This window comes from Melitaea cinxia, chromosome 7, assembly GCF_905220565.1.
Source record: "Melitaea cinxia chromosome 7, ilMelCinx1.1, whole genome shotgun sequence".
Lineage (NCBI taxonomy): Eukaryota > Metazoa > Arthropoda > Insecta > Lepidoptera > Nymphalidae > Melitaea > Melitaea cinxia.
In genome coordinates, this window is record NC_059400.1 from 9,067,749 (window position 1) to 9,093,390 (window position 25,642).

At 33.4% G+C, this 25,642-nt stretch overlaps 2 protein-coding genes across 2 annotated transcripts in view; both read left to right on the plus strand.

The window, feature by feature from the left end:
* Positions 1-309: 309 nt before the first annotated feature.
* LOC123655159 lies at positions 310-1,305 on the plus strand. Its single transcript, XM_045590994.1, has one exon. The coding sequence runs from the start codon at positions 310-312 to the stop codon at positions 1,075-1,077; it is 768 nt and encodes a 255-aa protein (XP_045446950.1). The 3' UTR covers positions 1,078-1,305.
* A 17,133-nt stretch (positions 1,306-18,438) lies between these two features.
* LOC123654985 (tiggy-winkle hedgehog protein) overlaps positions 18,439-25,642 on the plus strand; it is a 47,026-nt gene continuing 39,822 nt past the window's right edge. Inside the window, exon 1 of the mRNA XM_045590836.1 lies at positions 18,439-18,831. Within this exon, the coding sequence (XP_045446792.1) occupies positions 18,556-18,831 (276 nt within the window). The 5' untranslated portion in view covers positions 18,439-18,555. The remainder of the gene's footprint in view (positions 18,832-25,642) is intronic.

Genomic DNA, 25,642 nt, shown 5'->3' on the forward strand with positions numbered 1-25,642 from the left:
TAGTACTTCATAATCTGTATAGAACTACCTTCAAGCCTTGTTTTTAATGTATTTGTGGTGTACAATAAAATTTAAATAAATGTAATAATATTTCAATAGTTATTGTTTGTGTTGCTTAGGTTGAAATAAAAACCTATTTAAAAATTGACAAACATAATTATGAGATTTGAGGCTGTATATATTTATTTATTTTTCATAGCTTATGACATTTCCGACATTTCGATGGTTTTTGATTTTAGATATTTATAATTATTTTATTGTACAGGTAAAGAATATTTAAAATAAACTATTATTATGGATTTAAACGAAATGGATCAATTGAAATTGGCTTCTGGAGATAAGAGTGATCTTACGTCTCCAGATAAAAACGAAGTGCTACCAAAAAATTTACTTGATGAAACTACCAAAAAATTGAAAAGTGTTGAAATAAACAAAGATCAACTTGAGGGTGATGGAAATTCTTCGAAAAACTTCGACGGTAATGAGGCAAAGTTAAAACTAAGAATAGCTCAATGTAAGGACATATTAACATCACTAAAGCTGGAACTTAATGAAGAAAAAATAAGATTGTTTAAAGAAAATAAAGTTACTCAAATGCAGGCTATTGAACCTTTAACGAAGTTTTCATATATGGAAAATAATGAACAAACCATAGATCAAACAGATAATTTGTCTTTTACAACAGACATATATCCGTCTTCAGTAGATAACAAACTTCATTGTGACGAGAATTTATTAGAATATGAAAAACAATTGCAAAAATATCAAAAAACACTTAACATGGCACAAATAGAAAAGAAAAACGCCATTAGAAAGCAAATGCTGGCGAAGGCATTTAAATTAAAACTCTTGGAAGTTGAAAATCAATGTAATATCGAACTGATACGAATTAAACAAAGTTTACAATGTCTTCAACCTCTGAAATTAATTACAGAAAAATGGAAAACCAGTACTAACGATAACCAATATGACAACTTTGAATTAATTCCTATGTATCCTGAACTCTGCACTTTTTCTGGCAGTGATGCATCTAGTATTTCTAATGTCGATGATAGTGATAATAAACTGCCCCTTTAAATCGTAATGGACAAACTTGTTAAACATTTTTTTTTTTCGAGAATATATCTCTCAGGTTTTTATACATTAATGAAACATTTTTGGTCATTGTTGTCGAATATTTACGCGAATTTCACTCATTATAATGTATCAAATATTTCGGATCCTCCCGTGACTATGGTTGCTCTAAAGTGTCCGATACGTCGGGTATTTAAAAACCTTAATAAAACCGCGATAAAATCTGAAAAAGTTGTTTCATTATAATTTTATTTTCATTCTATATAAGTATGGCCTCCTACACATAGATATAGTAAAAAAAAGTAGATGATGCGCGGCCTTTGTTGTTAGTGAAGCCACAAAACTCGGCTCCTTCAAGTAAATACACGCGCTCACGCACACATATGCATCAAACTACGCTCATTTTCGTTAGTATGTCACGAGGCTTCATACAGTAACTTTGCTTATAAAATGCCGTCTTGTGTGATTAAATGGTGCAAAAACAATACCAAAGTAAACAAAAAATCTGAAGGAATATCGTTTCACACGTAAGTACATATAAAACTTTAAATTTATTGTTATTCCAAAATAATATTGAGCTTAATCGGAACTTATAATTTCAATGTCACGAAATGACGTACCACGGGAGTGTTGCCAGTAGTTCTTTTTTTCAATACCCCAAAATGTGGGTAAGTAAATTGTAGGCAATCAGAAAAATAATTAAGTAAAAAGTAGACATAGTTTTTGTTTTTTTTTTTCTCGTGTTATTTTATGTTACATAAATTGAAAATAAAAAAATCAAAATATATTTATGAATTATTAACTCGTTTGTTTTATGTTTTAACTTTTTACAATTTTTGAGTAAACTAGGTACCCATATTTTACTATCAAATTTCATGGTTTTAGGTTTCCAACGAATATTTTAATAAGAGGTGAATGGGTAGACTGAGAAAATGACCACGATTATGCTGGCCATGCGCATAAAGTCAATTTAATACGATTAGTGATTGAAAAATATTTGAACATAAGACTACATCATATTAGTAAATGCAAACAATGACGATGACTCTGAGTTCTAAGCGACAAAAATTTAAAAAACTTATACAACATAAAGGATTCTAGGTTTAAGAAAAATAGTTTTAAAAAAACCGACTGCAAACTGAAAAGAGATAAACAGAGGGGATAGGAAGTGTCCATTCATACGATTATCTTACGAATATTTTTTTTTATTATTCTACCGATTTTTTGTTTTATTTTTAGTAAATTTATTTAAAACTATAAACAGGTTTTTATTTTCACATACCCATTTTACCTATATTAAATTAATTGTTTAATAAAAATTTTAGGGACTTTTTTTAAAAGGTGTCAACACTTCACTCACTCACACATCTTTAAAAATGTGGCTTCAGTTTTCTGTTCTAGGTGCGTTATCTACCTTTTTTTACTTGATCTATGGGCCTACACAAATAATTGTCACGATCGCTAGCGCTTCAGTTATAAGTTAGTTGCTGTAAAAATTACTCCAAAGCGTTAATATTATTATTATCGTTCGTAATATTCGTATGTTTGAGAAAAGAAGAGAAATTTTCGTTTACCCATTAAATGTTAGATTTTTATTACTTTCTTATGTAAAAGAGACCTTCTTGGTCTTGTGAACTTAAAATAAATATTACCTACGTAAAGTTCATCATTACAGCCTATACAGTCCACTGCTGGACATAGGCCTCCACAAGTTTACGTCGAAAATAACGTGAACTCATGTGTTTTGCCCATAGTCACCACGCTGGGCAGGCGGGTTGGTGACCGCAGTACTGGCTTTGTCGCACCGAAGACGCTGCTGCCCGTCTTCGGCCTGTGTATTTCAAAGCCAGCAGTTGGATGGTTATCCCGCCATCGGTCGGTTTCTTAAGTTCCAAGGTGGTTGTGGAACCTTGTTATCCCTTAGTCGCCTCTTACAACACCCACGGGAAGAGAGGGGGTGGCTAAATTCTTTAGTGCCGTAGCCACACAGCACGTAAAGTTATTATACATCTAATACGTTTAAACGAGCAATGCAAATATATTATTTATATATTTATTTTTATTTATGTAATCTGAATCTCGGAAACGGGTCCAACAATTGTCATGAAATTTGGTATGTAGGTGTTTCGGGGGCGATAAGTCGATCTAGCTAGGATTCATTTTTAGAAAATGTCATTTTGTCCATATTTTTAGGCAATGAAAAACTAGGCTATCTCAGGTGGGATATCGGCCGGTGTCCCTCCCTTCCACAGACTCAGTATCAGTTTGACTGCGTATTAGTTCTGCGGCACTTGCATCCTCCGGCGTAACACAAAGACAACGCTGGTGCATTGTACGCCATTCTTCGTCCAATTCCTTGAACTTTCTGCGGGCGTTTGCAACACCAGTCGTCTTAGTTTTTATTTCCTTATGGATATTAATCTTCAATTGGACGAATTCTTGAAGCTCGTAGGTCAGCTTTTCAAGACGTTCCAGCGCTTGCGTCCTTTGCATTTCAGCACTACCTAGTGGCGTTGGTTGTTGGGCATGACACCCGTTTCCACTAACTTCTTCCTTCGTTTGATTTTGGTCCATATTGGTATTTAATCTATTCATCATTTGTACCCACAAGTACCTAGGGAAATTTCCGTACACTCACAGCAGAGCCCCGGTTGCTGGAGTAAGGCCACTAAATACGCCTCTGGTTGGACTCGGTTCCCCAGGGGAACCGTTTGCGACGTCATTTCCCTGACGCCATGCAGTCCTCGACACGGTATCTTAACGTCTTAACTTGGGGTGTTTTGTCCACGGGAGCTATTTTATTTCACTCCTACCCTCCGCTCATGTGAGCGGCGAGCATTGTCCTATCCGCTGACGGAGACGCGCCCGGTAGAGTATCACCTCAGCCCCGGGAATGTAATTGTATGTATGTGTGTGTGTATTTATGTATGTATGCATATCTTTAATTATTTGAATATTTATTATAAATTGGTTGTAACTTGTACATCTATGCTAACGTTAGACCATTTCCTTTGTCCTAAGATCGTTTTTTAGCGATAAGGTCGCCCTTTGTACCTAATGAATATATTGTTAATATTTTTCTTTCTTTGCTATGTATTATTTCTGTTTTTGGTGTACAATAAAATGTATTATTATTATTATTATCTATACAAATAAATAAAATTGAAGTATCTGTTTGTAATATTAAAATAACCGACTTTTACTAAATGCTTATGGATTTATACACGGTACATATTCCAAAATAACAATTTTTTATTGTAAAAGTGAAAAAGAAACCAAAAGGGACGTCATTTGGTTTCCAAATGGAATACTGTTTTGATGGAGGAGTGATTAGAATATCTTTTCACGCTGCTTCAAATAGATACAATATATCACGAAAAACTATCATTCAAGGAAAGGTTCCGCCGTTAAAAAGATCCTGGCAGCATGTATTTTTGCTACAAAACAAGAAGCAGGACATATCAGACGAATTTTACATTAAGCTGATGTCAGGACCCTTACTTCGACTCCTAAGATGTTGCGTGTATGTTTACTTATTCTGAAAATTAATATTATACCAAACACTTTTAAAGAAGTCAAAAGTACAGTAGAAGCAAAACAGTTGAGATATTTCTAAATTTGTTTTAAATTATTTCTTGCCATCCGGATCTTGCACTTCGTACCTGATGTTTAATTGATATAGGGCATAGCAAAAAACACACTTCAGCCCATCGCAGTCCACTGCTGGACATAGGCCTCCCCAAGCTCGCGCCACACATCCCGGTCTTAAACTTTTGGTGCGAATTTATGAGCAAGGGGTTTTTTGCCAAAAATTTTGCAAAAAACACCTTGCTCATAATCTGGAGCAGCCATATTGGGTGGTCAGTAATGGAACGTAATGTGTAGATCTAATAGGCAGGGTAGGAGCTAGGGTCAAATAGCAGGCTTATAATGTTACAGGTGCTTCTGATGTTATAGGCGTCCATAGGCTATGGTATCCGTTTGCCTTCAGGTGGATTGTATGCTTGTTTTTATTGTGGCTTAAAAATAAGTAAATATGATCAGACCAGCTCGGGTCAAAATTCAACAAATATATTTAACCATTCATATATTTCACCATTGCTGTGTGGATACGGCAGTAAGCCACCCCCTCTCTTCCCATGGGTGTCGTAGTAGGCGACTAAGGGATAACACAGTTCCACTACCACCTTAGAACTTAAAAAGTCGACCGATGGCGGGATAACCACTGCTGGCTTTGAAGTACACAGGTCAAAGACGGGCAGCAGCGTCTTCGGTGCGACAAAGCCAGACCTGCGGTCACAACCCGCCTGCCCAGCGTGGTGACTATGGGCAAAACACATGAGCTCACGCCATTTTCGACATGGACTTGTGGAGGCGTATGTCCAGCAGTGGACTGTATTAGGCTGAAGTGTGTGTGTAAGTGTGTATCTTTCACCAATTTAGTATGTACTTAAAAATCCCCGGCACCCAGAGTATCGAAGAGAAAAGTTCATAGCACGTAAAGCTGACAAGGCACTGCGCTCGAATGATACAACTACGCTGCATATACCTATTCATCATGCTGCGTTTTACAATTTCTCTTTTACAGTACAGTCAATAATTCTATGGAATGCCTTGCCAAATAGTATTAGGGAGGCTAAAACTCTTACCACTTTTAAAAAGTAATTAAAGATACTACTTACCTTGTTAAATCTGAGTTTAATTATTTATTAATGTGCTGTCAACAATTATTCAATTTTATATTTATGATAAAACATTACCTACTTAATAGTTATTGTAATAGGTACGAGTATATATTTATTGGTAAAAAGCGGTTATCTAGTGCGTAAACAGCATTTTCCCATCTATAAAAAAAATGCTCTTTAGACAATTACTCGTCTGCCTATTCTAAAAATTTTGAACATTTGGGGCTTAAACAAAAAAAAAAAAAACAGAAAATATAGAACTAAATAACTATTACTACTTATTATAAATTAATATAAGTGCCACAGCTACATAGCTTTTGAATTGAGGAATCAAATGACTTTAACAATTTTTTTTTAAAATGTAGCTAGTTTATCTGCAAAGATTTCTAATGACTCGTTTTTAGCTGTAAATTCTCTGTAGAGCCTACTCAGAGTCTAGGTATGAGGGAATAATAACCAAAGTTTGTTCTCTGGGTTTTATAAGCAAATAGTGAAATGGGATACCGTGGTATGCAAGAGGGAACGTTAATTGAAATTTTTTCTCAAGAGTTCTGAATCAAATTTTTCTTTATTTACTACCTGACCCGGCAAACGTTGTTTTGCCAATAAACTATCTACTATAAGTGTGCTGGGATTTACTTACAATCGAAAGCGTTGTAGACAATGAAAGTATCATTCTTATCCCTACTCCGTGATGTTTGCTGGATGAGAGGTGACAATGGTAGACATCTAGCGGGGATAACTGATCGATTGATAGTTGATCAGTTATCGACCGACGAAACAGATCAAATTGAATTGAGACAAAAATCATAATTAAAGGAAATTATTAAAATAATAAAAAATAAAAATTGCGATGGGAAAATAGGGGTTGATCGTAGAGAGGTGGAAAATTAAGAGTAATATAATTTTTTTTTATTCTAAGACGACAAAATAAAAATAAAAATTTTGCTAAAAAAATTAAAGTTTATAATTAACAAATAAAATTCCTATATTTTAGGGGTGTATCGTAGAGGGTTGAAAATTTAGGGTTGTGTGTATTTTTTTAATGTTGTGTTAATAATTTATCAAAAAAATTTAAAAATGGGGGGGACTACCCTCAACATTTAGGGGGGTTGAAAAATAGATATTGTTCGATTCTCAGACCTACCCAATATGCACACAAAATTTCATGAGAATCGCTCAAGCCGTTTCGGAGGAGTTTAACTACAAACACCACGACACGAGAATTTTATATATTAGATTTATTAATTTGCGAGTATATTTTACATATAATATTAAATGGTTTCGAATGGGGAGGGGGGGTAAGGGGGTATTGTGCCCCCGGCAAGAGTTAAGCTTTCTACGCCACTGCCGGCCACCACAATATTTAGCTGTCGAATCAGGATTTTGCATCATAAACATCACAGATTAGATCAGGGCCTTTAAAAATGGTAAACAGTGAAAAAAAATTATCGTAGGATGAATCCTATTGGAAAAGGAAGAGAATACAATGAAATGGATACAATGAAAATGAAAGGAAAAATAAATAACGGGCGATTTGAGGTCGGGAAGAGGTGGGATTTAAGGGTAAAAAAACGGTTTATATCGATTTTAGGCTAAACAAGTCCTATGGAAAAAGGTTGAATGGTAAAGTTGTAGGTAATAAAAAGATCTACAACTTTTGTATTAACAATTTGTATTTTCACATAATCTCAAAATTATTGTGAAAAATTCAAAAAACCATTGTTTTTTTATTTTTCTTTAACAATTTTTTTTTTCGAAAATGGTGTTTCGAAAACTTAACTTTTTATGTCCCAAACAAACTGTATTTTTTTATTTAAATTTTTTTTTTAACCTTATATTTCATTAGTTAGTTAGTTTATTTAGTTTTTAGTTCATTTATATTTAGTATTTACACTTTTTGCACACCAACACAAAAAGTAACAAAAATATAATTAAGTAAACATAAACAGTAAAGTTGCATTAGTTGCAACGGGCGGATTTACCGCTAAAGCAGCGATTTCTTCCAGATAACCTTTGGGCAGAGGACAAGAATTGTTAGTACGGAGAGGGGCGCAAAATATGTACTATCAGATATAAACATAAATATCTACATATAATATATATTCATACATTATTCTATATAGTAGGAACATAATATTATTGAAGTCGTTAATATTGTTTCATCATAAATAAAATATCATACATATTATATAACTAATATCATATATTTTAGTTTCATATAATTTTGCCGAGAGCTTGTAAAATAATTAACTTTAATATAATAGCGCATAAAAGTGCTACCACGTATAAAAAAGCAAGTGCGAAAATCAGATTTCAATATATCAAAAAGTCGAACGGGACCTCCACAGTAGACCACACACATCGAGGCACGCGCTTCGAATGCTGCCGACTTTTTATTCTTGCCGCCCGAACAGTCTTCGTAGTTATTCGGCATTCATCGGCACCCAATCGGAAGGCACTCGGCCGTCACATAATACGTCTGCTTGCGCCTTCGCCTCGTTTAGTTAGGAACTTGAATTTTACTTAATAAGATTTCAATTTGTCAATTACAGAGCAAAGCATGACGCCAACTGGTTTGACTTCTTTACGTATAATTTAGTATGTATGTTATGAGTAAAACGATTTTGAAATGATTTTATGCAATCGTTTAATTTTAAAAAATTAAAATGATTAGTTTGAAACTATTATATTTTATGAATTTTGTCGTCGTGATTATTTAAGTACAGTGATATTTTCTAAATAATTAACTAAAAATTTTCTAAAATGTAGTTAAAGTGAAACTTCTTTAGGCGCATGAGGGTAAAATTTTTACAGATGAAACGGCAACGTTTTGTTGACACGGCAACGGAATGGAAATCTAAAGCTTTAGATTTGTATAAATATAAACGAGCCTTAACAATTAGTTTGCCAAAGAAGTTTCACTTCTGACATGTGTACTTTGTTCGCACGCACATTTTTCTATCACATTATTGACAAAATGTTACCAAAGTATTTTGTCAACCTAGTTAATAACGCTTATTTTTAAATTATGACAAAATTAAATATATATTCTCACTAGGTAGATTAAATCAATCAGGTGATATTTTATTAATTATTTAATGGACTTAAAAGTATTTAAGCAAGAATCAATTATTAGATTATTTTAAAATTATTTAAGTAGAAGAAGCGATGTAGAAAACGTGAAAAAAGTACAATTAGGATTCAACTTTGCAGCGGTCCTGCGTCGGCTCCGATACGAAATTATGCGAGGAATTTCGATGATGTGATTCGAGTTTGTGGTTCAAGAAACCTTTGTTGAAAAAATAAAAGAATAGTTGAATTTATCCTTTAAAGATTACAGTAAAATAATTAAAACACTTTAAGTGCGCTTTTAGATACACATAGCTACCTTTTATACCGCAACTGCAGTTTAAGTAGTCATCTACTTACTGGTGGTATTGTCATGTAGTATTCGTGGTTTAATATCACTTAGTCTCTTACCTGAATAACTAAATTCATACCATCAACCATTTTTTTGTATGTACAACGTTGAGAGCTTTATGGTAAAACAAACAGTTTAAAACACTACAAAGCGGGTGTATTAGCTCAGCACTCTTCTCCATTAGCCTCCGCCGACACCTCAGCCGGTCCTTTGTCGAAAATATTATTTGCTTTCAAGCATACTGACGGAGGTGCCGGCGCGACACTCGTTCACTACTTGGTACAGTTTGCCTTGACTGCCTTTAAGCCGCTTGACGAGACATAAGTGTTATTTAACGTGATCGATGGGAGAATGCGGTGTGTGTGTATCAAAAGTTTTAAAAATAGTAGTGCACATGTATTTGTCATTAATGAAATGGAGTTATAAGTTAATTATATGCAATATGGTTAATAGAAGCGTCATTAAACATGGGACGAAACGTGAGTTGACTCTTAAAATAAAATTGTGAATATTATGTGGTTTATCCAAAGATTCAACAGAAGACTTTTGTCGTTTACTCTTTTTCAGACCATTCGGTACCTTATCATCATGTCTCTTGCTTTGATGGCGGCTTGTTTCAGCGGGCACAGCAAAGCAGGAGACTAGCTCTACTATTATATGCACACACGCATACACATACACACACACGCACACACACGCACGCGCGCACACACACACACACACACACACACACACACACACTATTTGTTGCCTTAGTTCTTGTATGTTCCAATCAAAAAAATTTTTTTTTTTATTTTTTTTTTAATTATAAACTTTAAATGCATTGTTTTTGTTTAAACTAACGGAATCGTATTAAGCTAATGGAAGGGACTGGACCCCACGACACAGGGAATCCTAGTGTGGGGACTAGAGACATACTGTTCTTTTGTGACTAAATATAACTGATGTAATATGTGTTAATATTATGTACTAACGTTTGAAGAAATAAAGATTTATTATTATTATTATTATTATTATATTAATATGGTAGTTGTAACAAAGGTAAATATAAATTGCTAAATAATTAAGAATTTAAACGACTAAATTTCACTTTTTTCAGAAATTTTTCTAGAACGAGAAAAGGTGAAAAAAACCACTAATTTGTTTCAACAAAAGTCATTGAACTAATGTAACTAAATTTGAAAGCTATTAAGAAGTCGATGTTCGTGAAATTAAATTACGAGTGCTGTATCGCAATACAGGATCAGACACATCAACGATAGTATCAGCTCTTATCATATATTATCTCTTTTCTATTCTATTTATTTTCCTTGATTGTTTTGATTAATACAGCCTGTAACATCCCACTACTGGGCATAGGCCTCTTTTTCCTTGTAGAAGAAGGGTCGGAGCTTAATCCACCACGCTGTTCTATTCCCTATGGTGGGTTAGCGGATAACTGTTGAAATTAAACTTACGGACTTGGTGCATTAAAGTGCTACTAGTACTAATCCATTCCTCCCTACATCTTACTCTGAATACTCTTGTATAGAAAGAAATACAGGAACTTAATAATATGTTATTAAAAGACCGAAAGACAACTTCTTTTCCACACGGACATTCGTTTTTAAAGCGCAACGATTTTAACCCTATACTTGGCAAGAATTTTTTTCTTGAAACTTTATATTTTTTTGAATTGATTTTACTTCTAGGTACATAGAGGACAGGTGAAAAAATAATAAAAAAAATCTACACTTTCTAATTATTTTATTATTAATAGTATCTTATAAGATACATTGCCAAGTATACGTCCAAATGTCAATAAAAAGTAAGTATCCACACGGATACACTGTCAAGATTATATACTGTATAATTATTCTTTAAACATTTAAAACTTTACAAAATAACGAGATCAATTTAAAATATGTAACATTTTCAACATATTATTGTAACAAAACTCTGCGCTATGCATCTAAAACAATATTTTCTTTTATCTTCTAATACTACTTTACCTCATGATAATAATAGAAATAGAAACTCAGTACCTTTCTTATATCTATCAGTCTCATCTAGCTTATCATTCTAATTAAATGTTTAAATGATTAGATTGTCACTTCAAAGGGTAAAACTTAAAAGTTAACCTAAAAGGAATAGGCATAATTATTGTTTATTTAGTATGGTAACTTTGGTAACAGTTTCGTTCAGGCACTAAACACAGCCTTACGTTGCATTTTTGGCAGAATAGACGGGTCTGCCCCTTCGTACAATACTTACACCGTCCTTTTGTTGAGTAGGTTGGAATATGACCAGCCTGATCATATCGTATGGCATCGGAAGGTCTTTCAGTCCGCGGATTCTTTATTGTTTGAGCTAAGCTCTCATTTTCTATAGCCTGAGTTCTCCTAAACTTGAGGAGGCTCTCATGAATTTCCATTCGGAATTTTTTAAGTGCGATAGGTTTTGAACCTTTTAGGTACCGTCTATAAAGAAGCCACGCATTATTAATGCAAATGTCCACCATTTGTGAAAATAGGGGTAAGTACCAACGGTGTCCGCGGAATGGTGTTCGGTATAAAGCGATTAACATGTCCGAGAGATCTACGCCTCCCATATTTATGTTATAATGTTTCACTATGTTTGGGCAAGACACGGGTATTTTCCGTCTTTCATATTTATCGTACCTTAAAACTTCCTGAACAGGTTGAGAGTCTAGATAGGTGTTTGCGGTTGTAACGCATTTATTGTCGTGCCACTTTACAACAACAACCTTGTTTTTATTACAAACTACTTGGGCATGAGATCCTCGGCCCCTATTTTTTAAGTTTTTATCTGTTGGGAGCTTTTTCTTTGCTCCTCGCAATCTGTTTTGTCTTATTGTCCCTACGGAAAATATTCCGTACTCATTTCGTAAATGCGTCAAAAGCTCAATCGATGTAAAAAAGTTATCAAAGCACATAACTTTACATGCAGGTTAGCGAATGGATTGTGCTAAGGCAATGACAACTTTTGCTCCCAACCCCATGCTGCTTTCTTCGTCGGTAAATGTGTGAAATCGGAAAGTATCTTCTCCTCCGTAGACAAGGAAATCATATACGATACCGGAGATACCTGCCCGTACAAATATTTTATAGCCCCATTTCTTGGGCTTATTTTTAATATACTGCTTACGAATTCCTGCTCTGGTTTATGAGGCACCATCATCTCATCTATGCTGAATCGCGTTTCTTCTTCTACCTTTAAGCAGTTTGCACGAATCATGTAGAACCACATTCAAATCTTCATTTTCGTCTTCATCTGAGTCGAGAATGTTTAGTTTTTCAAACGAGGACGGCAATGATGGAGGTGAAGAGCTGCTGTCCGATACGTTAGTTCGAAGCGTGGAAGGTTGGTGAAATTTTAACTCATCAGATGACGAGTCACTGTCATCCAAATCGGATTTGGCTCCCGGCCTTGGAACGAGAGCGGCGATTTGGCGGGCTCTATTTTGCTGTTGTCGTTTTAGAAGAGGTACCTACACCCATAAAAAAACATCTTTCAATCAAATTAGCTACAGATATAAGGCTTTAAATTTCACTACATATTTGACAGTGTATCCACACAGATACATAAGAAAAAGAGCGTAATTTGTAGCCAGACTAGCAATGTGCATCAGGAGATACTATCACAAAAATGTGTTCTTTACATGCTCTTTTTACAGTATTATAACAAAAAAAAGCACTTTTACATAAAGTAAAATATTTCATCTACATGATAAGCAACTTTTTTTATCCGATTACGACCAAATAATATTAAATAACTAATTTTCTTACCATGTGTGTAGTAGACGCGTGCACCCGGTCCGCCATTTTGCGATCTACTGACAATCTGAGGTTGCCAGAAACATTATAGTATTTTTACACTACTAAAGCACAAAAATATCCACTATTTTAGTTGTGTAGTTTTAAATAATGTGACTTCCGACGGGTGTAATATTTTTTTTTAATTAACGTATCCGCTAGGACACAATGTCAAGTATAGGGTTAACAAACGGAGAAAGAGAAACGGCGACATAAAAACGCTGTTTACCTAAAAATCTTATAATATTTTGCTTATTGGGTGTAACAATGGTAGGTTGCTGTGGTACACTTAATCTCATTTTTTAATAAGACTAGTTCTAGCAGTTTATATGTGCAATGTAAACCAAAAGTAAAACATATGCCGTCTAATTTTGTTTGGTGGCTTCATGGCTATATCGTAATAAAGAAACCTTACTTTATATAATAGATATGTACCATTTCCTCTGCAGTATTTGTAATATAATGATAACCTCTCTAACTCCAAGTAGTAAAATATAACTTTACTACAAAATTTTTTGTCCAAAGATAAAATAAAGATGTTGTAAAATGTAAATAAAGGTTGGTTTAAAAAAATAAGTCGTCTCTCGTCCGATGATTTTTTTTCTTAATTTCTTCTGTGGTGATTCTTACAAAAAAAATTTATATTTTACTTAGTTTCTTCTAAAGAAATGAAATACAAGTCCTCTCTTGTAACTATTTAAAAAGGAAAAAAAAACGGTATAAACTTTGATGGCTCATACTTTAAGAATTTATTTGAGTTTTTATAAAAGGAAAAAAGAGTTGTCGCTAGCTTTATACGCCTTTAAAGTAGATAAGAAGAAATATAGTAATTATTACATTGTCTCTCTCATCTCTACCCATGATTTAGAAACATTTTAGTTTCTCTTTTTTGCGCAATCCATCAATACTCATATTTTTGTTTCTTTTTACTAGATTTTGGTACATTTAAGTTATAATACGTACCTATGCCTTATAATATAGGCCGAGTAAAATCGATAAAAAAGTGTTAACTCACTATCTTATTTTAAAAGAGACTTAAGTAACCCGCTGTTATTTTTTCAATAACGCTAAAGATAGAATCGATAGAAATTTGAAACTCCACAAATAGAAATACAAAATGAATACATATATAAATAAATAATAATGTGTTAAAAGTACCTATGTGTTTCCTTGCGTCAAACAATAAATGTGTGTGCTCGCTAACGAAAAAAAAACGGACTTTAATTACATCGTCAAGTAATACAGTAAATGACGTAAGTAGACGAAAAAAAAAAATTAACAAACGCACTAGTCGTCACTACGATTTTCGAGGTCTTCCTCTTCAGGTTTTCCCTCGATTTCTCTAGGATTCCATCATCAGATCCTGGTTTCCTTATCATGGTATCACCCTTAGGATATCTCCTTTCGAACAAAAAAGAAATATAAAAATCGGTTCATCAACGACGAAGTTATCTCCGATCATACATACATATATATATATACGGTCGAATTGATTAACCTCCTCCTTTTTTGAAGTCGGTTAAACAACGGTGAAGTCTGAGTCGCAAATATTAATGAAATAAATTTTACTTAAGGTAAAGCGTACAACAATACAACAACAATATACAACTTTTATTAACTTTAGGCATATCAGATACCTAAAGTTAATTAAAACTGTATATTTATTACTTATATCGCTATCATTTTTAAAGAGTAGTAGTAGTACAAAATTATAAAAAAAAAAATTATAGCTGTCGCCGATTTGAGATTTCACTAATCGGAAGGTAGTTATTGATAAATAAGTAGATAATAATAATAATAATAATAATAATAATATCTTTATTTCACAAACTTAGAACTCTATTACAATGATAATGTGGCAACAATATCAGAAGTAATGAGATACATAGGTACTTCAAATAAAAATCGGCCAAGTACGAGTCGGACTCGCGCACGAAGGGTTCCGTACCATAACTAATTACATATAAATAAATGTTATGTAAAATATTTAATTGTTAAATAAAACTAAATATTATGTGCATATTTCAAGCGTTTCCTAGTGCTTATTTTAATATCGGACAAAAAGCGGCAAAAAATCACTTTTGTTGTATGGAAGCCCCCCTTAATTTTTAATTTTATTTTGTTTTTATTATTTTTTGCTATAGCGGCAAAAGAAATGTATAATTTGTGAAAATTTCAACTGTTCCTGTTGTATTCCAGTTCTTGAGATACAGCCTGGTGACAGACAGACGGACTGACGGACAGACAGCGAAGTCTTAGTAATAGGGTCCTGTTTTTACCCTTTGGGTACGGAACCCTAAAAAGAAACCAAAAAGTATTATTGCATTGTATGAGGTATTACGCTTAATAGTATAAAAGTAATTTTTGACATAAAAAATATATTTATCTTTCAAAGCAACAAAGGTAATAAGAAAGCTTGTGCTGTGCGCAAATAATAACTGTTTCTTTTTTGGATTATATGACAGACATATACTAGCGACCCGCCCCGGCTTAGATAGTTTTTAGAATTTTTGTCTGTTCGTCTGTTTGTCTGTATATACATACACGGTCCGGGATAAACTCAAAAAGTACCGCATGGATTTACTTCAAATTTGGCACGAATATTATTAAAAAGTCGGGTCAACATATAGACTACATATTATCATGCTATCACCTACCGGGAACGAGCAGTGAACCTTTATTTCCTCAACGCATTCTGTAACAACATGTAATCTAACGACACATATTTGAATGTTGTTGTTATTATGTTAATAACCATGCTATATAAGCTAGCTTCACACTATAAAAATAACGCAATATAAGTAACTAAGCCGATAAACATAATTAAATGAATATAAGTAGACAAGACAATTTTAAAGCAGCGCCATATATGAGATTTTTCTGTAGATATGAAATATAAAGAAGAAACGGGTAAATGAATGTTATTTTAAAAGGTATAATCGTAGGTATTTTTGGTGCTGTATAGCGTTCACGCAGACGACGTTGCGGGCAGGATCTAGTGAGAAATAAAATGTAAAATATCCGTTTTATTATTTCACCACGAGCAGCTAAAATAAGGAGTGAGAATGTTGAGTAATGACTAGTTTAAGATATAGGGGAGTTTGCTACGCGCGCCAGCATATAAATTTCTTTTAATAGTCTGAATGTGTAATGTTTACCATATTTTTGTGATAACCTGATATAGCTCTATTTATTTTTGAAGAAATGACATTTTAACAGTCGCCTTTTATTTATACAATATAGAACTGGTTGATATTTTACCATTTGCTACAAATTATTAAAGTACAAATGATACGACATTTAATTACAATAAATGTAATAACACATATTTTTTAACTTTCATTCTTTAATGAATAACGTCTTATTGCAAGCACATCCTTAAATTACTCTGTTATTTTATTCATTTAGGATGATGACAAAGAAAAAACCCAGAACATATATATATATACATACTTTTTTTTCAACTCATGAATGTGATCTGATTATGCGATCTATGCTTTTATTGTGTTAAGCCCTTCGCATTGCTTACAAATTATTCTAAACGGACATTCTCTGTTATGTAAATGTGCATATAAATTTTCTGTGAAACATTTCTTTTTAGGTCAAACTGAAAGGGAAAGTATATATTTGTTTTGTTTTGTCTTTTCAAATATATTAAAAATGAGAATTTTAACCCATACATAATACGTACGAGTATGTTCAAGATTGCGTTGTTTTAAGTTCCAGACTGCATATTCTAATTTTATAAAGTTTAAACACTAAACAGTCGACAAAGTATTTTAGAACTTATGCAGTGACGTAGCGAGCCTGACTCGCGCCCAGGGTACAATACCTTTTTAGCCCCCCCCCATTCGAAAACCATATAGTATGTCCAGCAAATTTTTTGTTGTGCGGAGCATTTGGCGCCTCTTTGTGAATAGCGCCCGGAATATGATACCCTCTTGTCCTCCTTCGCTACGCCACTGCCTTGATGAATAATTGCCATCTGTGCTTGGTGTCATAGTATGATATTATATTGCAATTTGCTCTGCAAACAATGTCTTTACTATAAGCCATTTGTGGTTCCATATTATTTTTCAACATGTAATGGAATTGGACCATAATCGTAAAAAATGAGGAACTAACAAATCTTCTATGTGGTCTTTTAAATGATTGACTGAACTACATTTCGGATAAATATGTATGCTCCTTACAATATTTCTTAAGTTATTTGCAATAATATCGCAATTAAGTTACTAAATCACTTCGGTAAATACGTTTTATTGAGCTTTTTTCTTTCATATTATTAATAGGAGTGATAGTTGCCTATCTCGATAAATGGGCTATACAATACTAAAACAAGATTTAATTAGAAACGGTAGTGGTTGAGATTGTCAATCTCAAACAAAGAAACTCTTTATCACAAGGCGACCTATCAAACGTCTTACCTAAATCTTCTACGTTTCTTATCACTTGCTGTATATAAACCCAACTAGGGTTTACTCTTTTGTAAGAAATTCATTATCTCAAAAAAATTAACAGAATTTTCAGGAACGTTTCATTTACATAAGTTGATTTGTGTGCTAAATAACAAAAACGGCAATTTTGCGGTACTGACATAGGTAGGTACTATAAATATAAAATATATTCTAAGTTTTGTAATCGAACTCAAAAAAGGAGGAAGTTCTCAATTCGACTGTTTTTACATGCTTTTTATTAGGTTCACCTGTACCTATGTTTGAAAACGACTCCATTGGACTTCATATCGATCCACTTCAAAAATTCAGGTTGCATTTAAACTTAGTAGACTTATTGAGGACCGATGACAATACACTAATTTGATAAGATTATTCCTTTTTCGTTTAGTTTATTTATAAAAGCGTGTTCCTTTAGTTTTTTTTAAACTATTATTTATTATTTTATGTGTGTTATGAGAATAAATTTTTACTAGGTAAACCGATTTCGATCATTCTTTTTTTATCAAAAGGTGGTGGATTTTTTAACCGGCTTCAAAAAAGGAGCAGGTTACTCAATTAGACCGTGTATATCATGATCATATTTAAATTTGATTAAGATCTGACGAGTACTTTTTAAGTGATCTCTAATAATGTGTATTTACGTGACATTGTTTTTTCTTGTATTACTGATCGGTGTAAATGAAGTCGGTTTTTGTTTGTTTGCAAGTAAACACAATTATGTTGTTAAAAAGTCATCGTACTAGTTTGATCACTTTATAAAGCTCAACAAATAGTCACACTATGACGGAGTTGTGTTTGAGTTAGAAAAAGAAAGTATTTTAAATAAAAAAAAACTTATAAAAAATCATGATTTTTTATCGTGATATGTCACAATATGTCACATCAAAGTCAACAGCGCGGTTTTCGTCAGCGCGCTGCACTGAGACTGAAGTGGTGAGTTGCGAAATATTGGCGAATGCACAGCGGGTTGACACAGCAAGGGATGCAGGCTCGGTGTCGGTGGTGGACGCTCGGGCACAACGGAACCCAACTCTCAGTGTCGCTCAAATCGCGGCGCGCGTTGGTCGTGCGTCGAGCGCGCGTGAAGTGATGTCCGAGAGATGAGGCTGTCGCTGGTGCTACTGTGGTTGGGTGCGGCGGTCGCTTGCGGCCCGGGCCGCGGCTTCACCCGCCGCCACGGACCGCGCCGCCTCACACCTCTTGTTTTCAACCAGCATGACCCTAACATTAGTGAAAACTCAAAGTCAGCCAGTGGCCCTCCAGAGGGTCGCATCACGAGGGATGATGAAAAGTTTAGAGACTTAGTGCCTAATTATAATCCGGACATCGATTTTAAGGATGATGAAGGCACCGGCGCTGATCGCCTCATGACACAGGTAAGACCTATTTGTTTATATACCACCTATCATTTGTGTATAAATCGAATTCAAAACTCATGTCCGCGATATAATTAATTCATAGTCATTATCTTTTTTTTATTACAAAGTAAACTTAGCGTGCTTGTTGAAATTTGAATGTTAAAACGAGATATTTCACGAAGGGCCTTTTATTTTGAAAACACCTCAGTTCGCGGGTAGGGACAATCGCAGTTGTAAATAATAACGACGAAGAAACAATGAGTACAAATTGCGGGCGTTACGGTAGCTTCGTAGCGAGTGTTACGATTGTAGCACTGTAATTACACAAACATAATTTGATGTCTGTGACTAATAAATGACTAATGAACTCTTTTCAATTTTGATGCCAGTTTTACTAAATATATGGCCCTCATAAAATCTGTTGAAGGTATTCAAAATGTTGCGCTGTCATTCACAACGTGCTGCGTATAATATTAGTGTTAAGGCAACCTTCTGTTGTTATTTCATTGTAAGTTTTAGTTGGATACTGTCCATTAGTTATTTAATTGTGTTGCGCAAAGATTTTTACTATCTTACAGGATAAGTAGGTAAATTATTATAGATAAAAAACTTTTTAGTTTGAATATTGTATACTAGCTGTATCCGCAACTTCGTCCCTGTGGAATTTAACAAAAAAGTTATTGTTCAGTTCATAGAGTTATAAAAAAAATACATTTTTAAAATAAAAGTAGCCTAAGTTATTCCTTATTACCTCGGCTATCTGCTAGTAAAAGTCCCGTCTAAATCGGTCCGGCCATTTCAGAGATTAGCTGGATCAAACAGACCGACAGACAGCCAAAAATGTAAAAAGTATATTTTGGTAATATATCTATATATACATCCCTATGCAATTAGTAAAAATCGGTTATTTTAATATTTCAAACAGACACTCCATTTTTATTTACTTGTATAGATAAAAAATGTCTGTCGTTGTTAAAATAGCCTACAAAATGATTAAAAGAGTATTTTTTAAATTATTATGAGTTTTTGTTGATATCTATTGAGTTTGTGTGGAAACAAAAGAATAAATATATAATTTATCGTTTTAGTTTTCTAAAAAGAAAAACTAAGAGATTTTTTTATCTAGGTACCTATATAAAGTTATTTTTTAGTAAAATTTATAAGAATGACGGTGCTCGGCAAATACAATTCCATAATAGGAGCACTTAAAATTTTAGTAAATCGTATTAATACGCATAAACTACGTATGGTAGGTATACTTATCTCTCTCATTGTTCTTGCACTAATGGGTAAACATTTTTATATTTATTACCTCAAGAATGAAAAACATATCGTACCCATAAGAGAAAAAATTCAAATAATTTCATGAAATGTTCCGATTTATTATGATGATGTTTGATGTGATAAGCATGAAGTCTTTAACGTATTGGTTCGGACGAAAAATTAAACCGAACAGCTCTTTGCCGACGGTAATTTTTATGATTAGGATTTTTTAAATTATATAAATTTATTATTGATTGAGCGAAAGTTAAAATTTTACTGAGATAACATATACTTTTTTTTTTACTTATATTAATACAGAAATGGATTTAATAAGTAATTAATTTATTGGAATAATTCTAATATTTCTACAAATATTATAACGTCAATAAATAGAAACTTTATTTAATTTAAAAGATAAACTACTTATTTAAATGAGTATTAAGTAGATCTTCCGTAAACATTTTCAATTAAGTTTAATAACCATGTATAGGTACTACATTACAACATTAGTTAGGTATTTCTTGAATGTTTTTCGCTGTAATAATAACTTGTGTAATAATAAATATGTCTCCTGAAATGTTAAGTCATTTAAATACACATAAGCGTTCTTGTGTAGTGGTGCATATATGCACCCAAACGCTAGCGGTCACTGGTTCGATTTCCGCTCGGGACAGATATGTGCTTCTGGTCTGGGCGTATGTTGAAGTGCCCCGTATAGCCGTCGGTTTGTTATCATAGACATATGATAGCGATTATCACTTATGGTGGGAAATTAGCCGCCAACCCGCAGTAGAGAGCATCGTGGATTAAGCACTGACCTTCATCTATATGGAGAAAAGGGGCCTATGCTTCGCAGTGGGATGTTACACGTCGTCGATTTAAAATATCAAAAAAAAAAAATATACATATATATATATCGTTCCATCAATAGACTGAAATAACCTATTAGAGCTAAATCGGATAATACGCACGTAATTCAAATCTTGTCGAGTTTCAGCGCGGCCTCGCTCTAATGGCTCGCCAAACATCGTCATGTTGACAAACAAACAAACATTCACCATCGACGTCCAAATATTTCCTGCAGGATGTAGGTCATGTACAGCTTGTGCCTACATCTATACTAATATAATAAAGCTGAAGAGATTATTATTTTTTGCTTAAACGCGCTAATCTCAGGAACTACTGGTTCGATTTGAAAATTTTTTTCAGTGTTAAGTAGCCTATTCATCGAGGAAAGCTATAAATAGGCTTTATATCATCATGCTAAGATCATTAGGAGCGGAGTACACGCGGACGAAGTCGCAGGCAAAAGCTATAAGATATCTATAAATTCTGTGAGAAAATAGCGTTAGTATTTTATTTATTAACTAGGTGTGCCCGTGACTTCGTCCGCGTAGAACTTAACAAAAAAGTTATTGTTCAGTTCGCAGAGTTATAAAATTATTATATATATTAGTTATTTTGGTATATTATGTATTGCGTATATATCCATTTAGTAAAAAGCGGTTATTTTAATATTACAAACAGACACTCCAATTTTATTTATTTGTATAGATACCTATAGTACTTGTAGTATTAATTTTTTTTTATGATACTATTAATACTGTTATAAATATAACGTGTATCATTTAAGTACATACATAATAGACTACTATAAAACAAAGCACGAAATACTTTTAAAATGGAAGCATTCTATCCCAACTTCTATATATGTAGTGATGATAAAAAAGTTGGCGAAAAACTACGTTTTAAGGAGCTAATGTTATTTTTATAATAATGGAAATATAACCGACTGCTATATTATATCTGTTGTCTCATGTCGTTAAAGACATCAGAAAGGTACGTTTTCTATATATGCAAGTGGGACAGACATTTGTCACCCTTCGCGTATAATGCGCAAAGTATTTTTAAACCGTAAAGTCGTTATTCTAATCTCTTGATGCTGTCAAGTAAAAAAATCATACAGTAACGCAACTTTCTGAAATAAATATGTTTCGATTTCAGTTAAAAAAATAATAATCATCATGAAAAAATGTTAACAGGATTTAAGGCATCTGTTTGGGACCATCTGTATTGTTCTTATCATAATAGGTAAAATACTTGATATATTCTAGGAACGCGTTATTATAGATGTTATATTATATAAACAAAATGACGTGAAAATTTAATTCTATTATAGATAAACGCATTTTTGCAGCGATGATTTCCATTTTAATTGATATTATTTAGTGGTATGGAAATCTTCGTATGCGAGTTTGACATGCAATTGACGAGTCATTTATTATTTATAGAAATATATTAATTAACTGCATTGATAAAATCTACTCCATGTTGCCTTTATTCCTTAGGTACCTTAGGTTATATATATATATATGTATAATCTTATATATAACATTGACTACCCCGTTGGCGCAGTTTGTAGTGCCCTGCTTTCTGTTCAGCGGGTTGCGGGTTCGATTCCTGCCTGAGTCTGGGTGTAATACAATATTTCTATTTATATATTTATATATGTATTATTTATATGTATGTTTATGAAAAAAAAATAGTTATAACAGCTGGCTGTTACCTGTAATACAAGCATTAAGTTGCTTACCATAGGAACAGACGACCATGTGTGTATTATTTATTATTATTCTCGTATCACAATGTTAGTAACAATACTCCTCCGCACGGCTGGACCGATTTTTATGAAATTTTGAGTGCATATCGGTCTGAGAATCGGTCAATATCTATTTTTGATACCCCTAAGTTATAGGGCGGGGGAAATAAGGTGGTTAATAACATATACGGCAAAACAACGTTGGCGAGGTCAGCTAGTATAATATAAAATTAAGGTATTACTTATTTAATATGTAAGAATAAGTAGTAACGACGTAATATGATCCACCACAAGAACAAAAAATAAAATCTTTCGTAAATTATAATATACACAATTGATTTAAATTAAAGGTGGCATGTGTATCGAGGCCAGTTTTCAGTTGTATGCAGGTATTGGCAATCAATCGAACGGTAATGTTAATATTAGTTACAATAATTTAGTCTCTTTTATAAGACAAGATATTTACCTTTAACTCAAAATTCTATAACGCGCTGTTGACATTAGATGAGGCATTGCGGAAAACTAATTTCTGCGAAAGGTAATCTAAATCTATAAATGGTTGAGATATTATTCAAGGATGTCATTGTTTACTTCGGCTTTTGCAAATAATTATTTAAGCGTATTGTCCGTTTGCACGGCAAATATTATATTAGCCTAATGTAGTAATGCGTGGAGTCCAGTTACGATTCCATAATAACAAATTTACGGTGCAGACAATCTAATGTAAAAGTGTGCGTGTGTGTGTAGGGAAAAAGGCCCGGGCCGGCGCGAATCCGCCGATGGTTATGTTATATGCTCGCCACAGGCAGCATATAGCTTTAACCGGGCAAGCGGCAAGCAGCCTTGCATTCGTAAAAATCTTGAAACCGGTTCGATGTGCCTCCATTACTTTCTTTCTGCCTCCACCGTGCCTCCCATTTAACTCGGGCCCACTTTTTATCAGCAATCGGTATCTTACTCTAATAGTATTATTTATTTCTCATGAATAAGAGGGAATATAAGTTAAGTTAATGCATACGGATGCGGTTCTTAACATGCCGCAAGATTCTTGGATAAAAATGTTTTGATCTTCGAACGTTTACTATGAGAATAATCAAAATCTGTGTATCATAATGATTAAAAAGTGATTTTAATTACTGCTATAACTAAGGTTCTTGGATTTTTTAGAGAAATATATTTTAGATAATTGTTTATTCGCATAAACGTTCAATTAATAAAACTGCACTATAGGCATAACGCCTTTATTCTGAAAGCTAGTATTTGTAATATCATTTATGTTTTTTGTCTGTAATGACATTTTCAATTATACATATTACTTTGTGAAGTAACATAACCCTGAGAACAATAATAGAAAAGGTTTAAATACGGTTTTCACTGTAAAAACGCTTTACATTTTGATTTGTTGACTAGCACTGCAAAACCACAGAATAGGTGTGCGACCACATCGCCAGCGCTTCTCCAATTCCAATCGAACTTACTTACAATTTTATGTAGGTTTTTATTTAATATTTTATATTCTCGAGCGCGAATAACCCAGTGCTGGAAGGGCGCGCGAGAAGAAGAGCGGGGGTTGAGGGACATAAATATCTTGGTGATTTATGACCAAGGCGGTCGCGGGATAGGTCAGCATTATTCAATTTCGTATTTGAGGCTCGAATTACAATGAGCTTTTACAACGGCGCACACGCAGATAGCGCGATATCCGGACATGAACCTTTTTTTATCTATTTCTTAATCTCTATATTACCTTATGTTTAACTTTAAATAACATATACTTAATTACATACGTTTAAGAACGTTATGTTAAAGTTATCACAAAATCCCTTAAAACACACCAAAATAAAACATCATTTAAGTATAAAATTATAAATAATTTGATTTATTTGACGAAATCGTTTTAAAGTCACTTAATTATAGATTGTTTATATTTGTTTTATTTCACAGAGCGATACGCTAAAGTGGTTTAATTTGTTGGCAGCAAAGAGACCGCCGTCTAAATTAGATACTTTTCGGCTTATTAGCGCAGGATAAAAAACGGAACGAGCGCGATCGCTTTGTGAATAATTGACCATAATCAAATTAATCCTAAAATTCTACGGTGGGTTTACAACGTTATAAAATGTAATAAAGATCTTTTAACGTCCTTATAATATTATTGCATGTTTACCATTAGTATTGCTATCGTCTAACAACTGACAACGACTTGAATTTAATTTAAAAAAATGATAAAATAATCAATTATATAACCTTTGACCTCATTAAAAGCTTGTTTTTATATAAAAATAGAAGATGCTGCTTTGCTTGTACATGATTTAGTTAATATTTTGCGTTTTTACAGTCATTGTATCATTGACAATTACTCATTAAAAAAAAAACATAAATTCTAGTTTTGCATTTGGCCTCCTGTTTAAAAAAAGTTGCATCCGTTATAGCTACAGGCGGACTCAAGAGCTACGTGTTCTGAGTTCTGCGACGCAAGTTTGGGAGTTTTCCTTGTTTCTTTATTTACGTTAGAAATAGTGTTGATACTGTCGGCTCGCACTAGCTGCATTAATTAGATGTTCTTGACTTTTATAAAATTTTGAGATGCAGGAGTATACAAGCTTGATTGTGACTGTGGTCTCTCTTATATAGGACAAACAAAGCGATCGATCAAAACTCGCGTTAAGTAACATATAGCTGACTTAAAACATCGTCGCTATACTAAGTCCGCAATCTGTGAACACAGTCTAGACACAGCTAGCCATTATATTAGATTCGATAAACCACAGATCCTCGCAAAAGAACACCGATTCCAACCAAGGATGATCCGTGAGGCTATTGAAATTAAAAAACATCCAAATTTCAATAGAGAAGATGGCTGGCAACTACCACCTGCTTGGGACCCCATTATTAATATAATTAAATCAAAAACCAAGCATAATTCACCACAGATTAAAGACTCAATTAGCACATTCTGCGTAGATA

Excerpts from the sequence above, each read along its gene's own strand:
- LOC123655159 (XM_045590994.1), top strand. The coding sequence starts at position 310 with ATGGATCAATTGAAATTGGCTTCTGGAGATAAGAGTGATCTTACGTCT.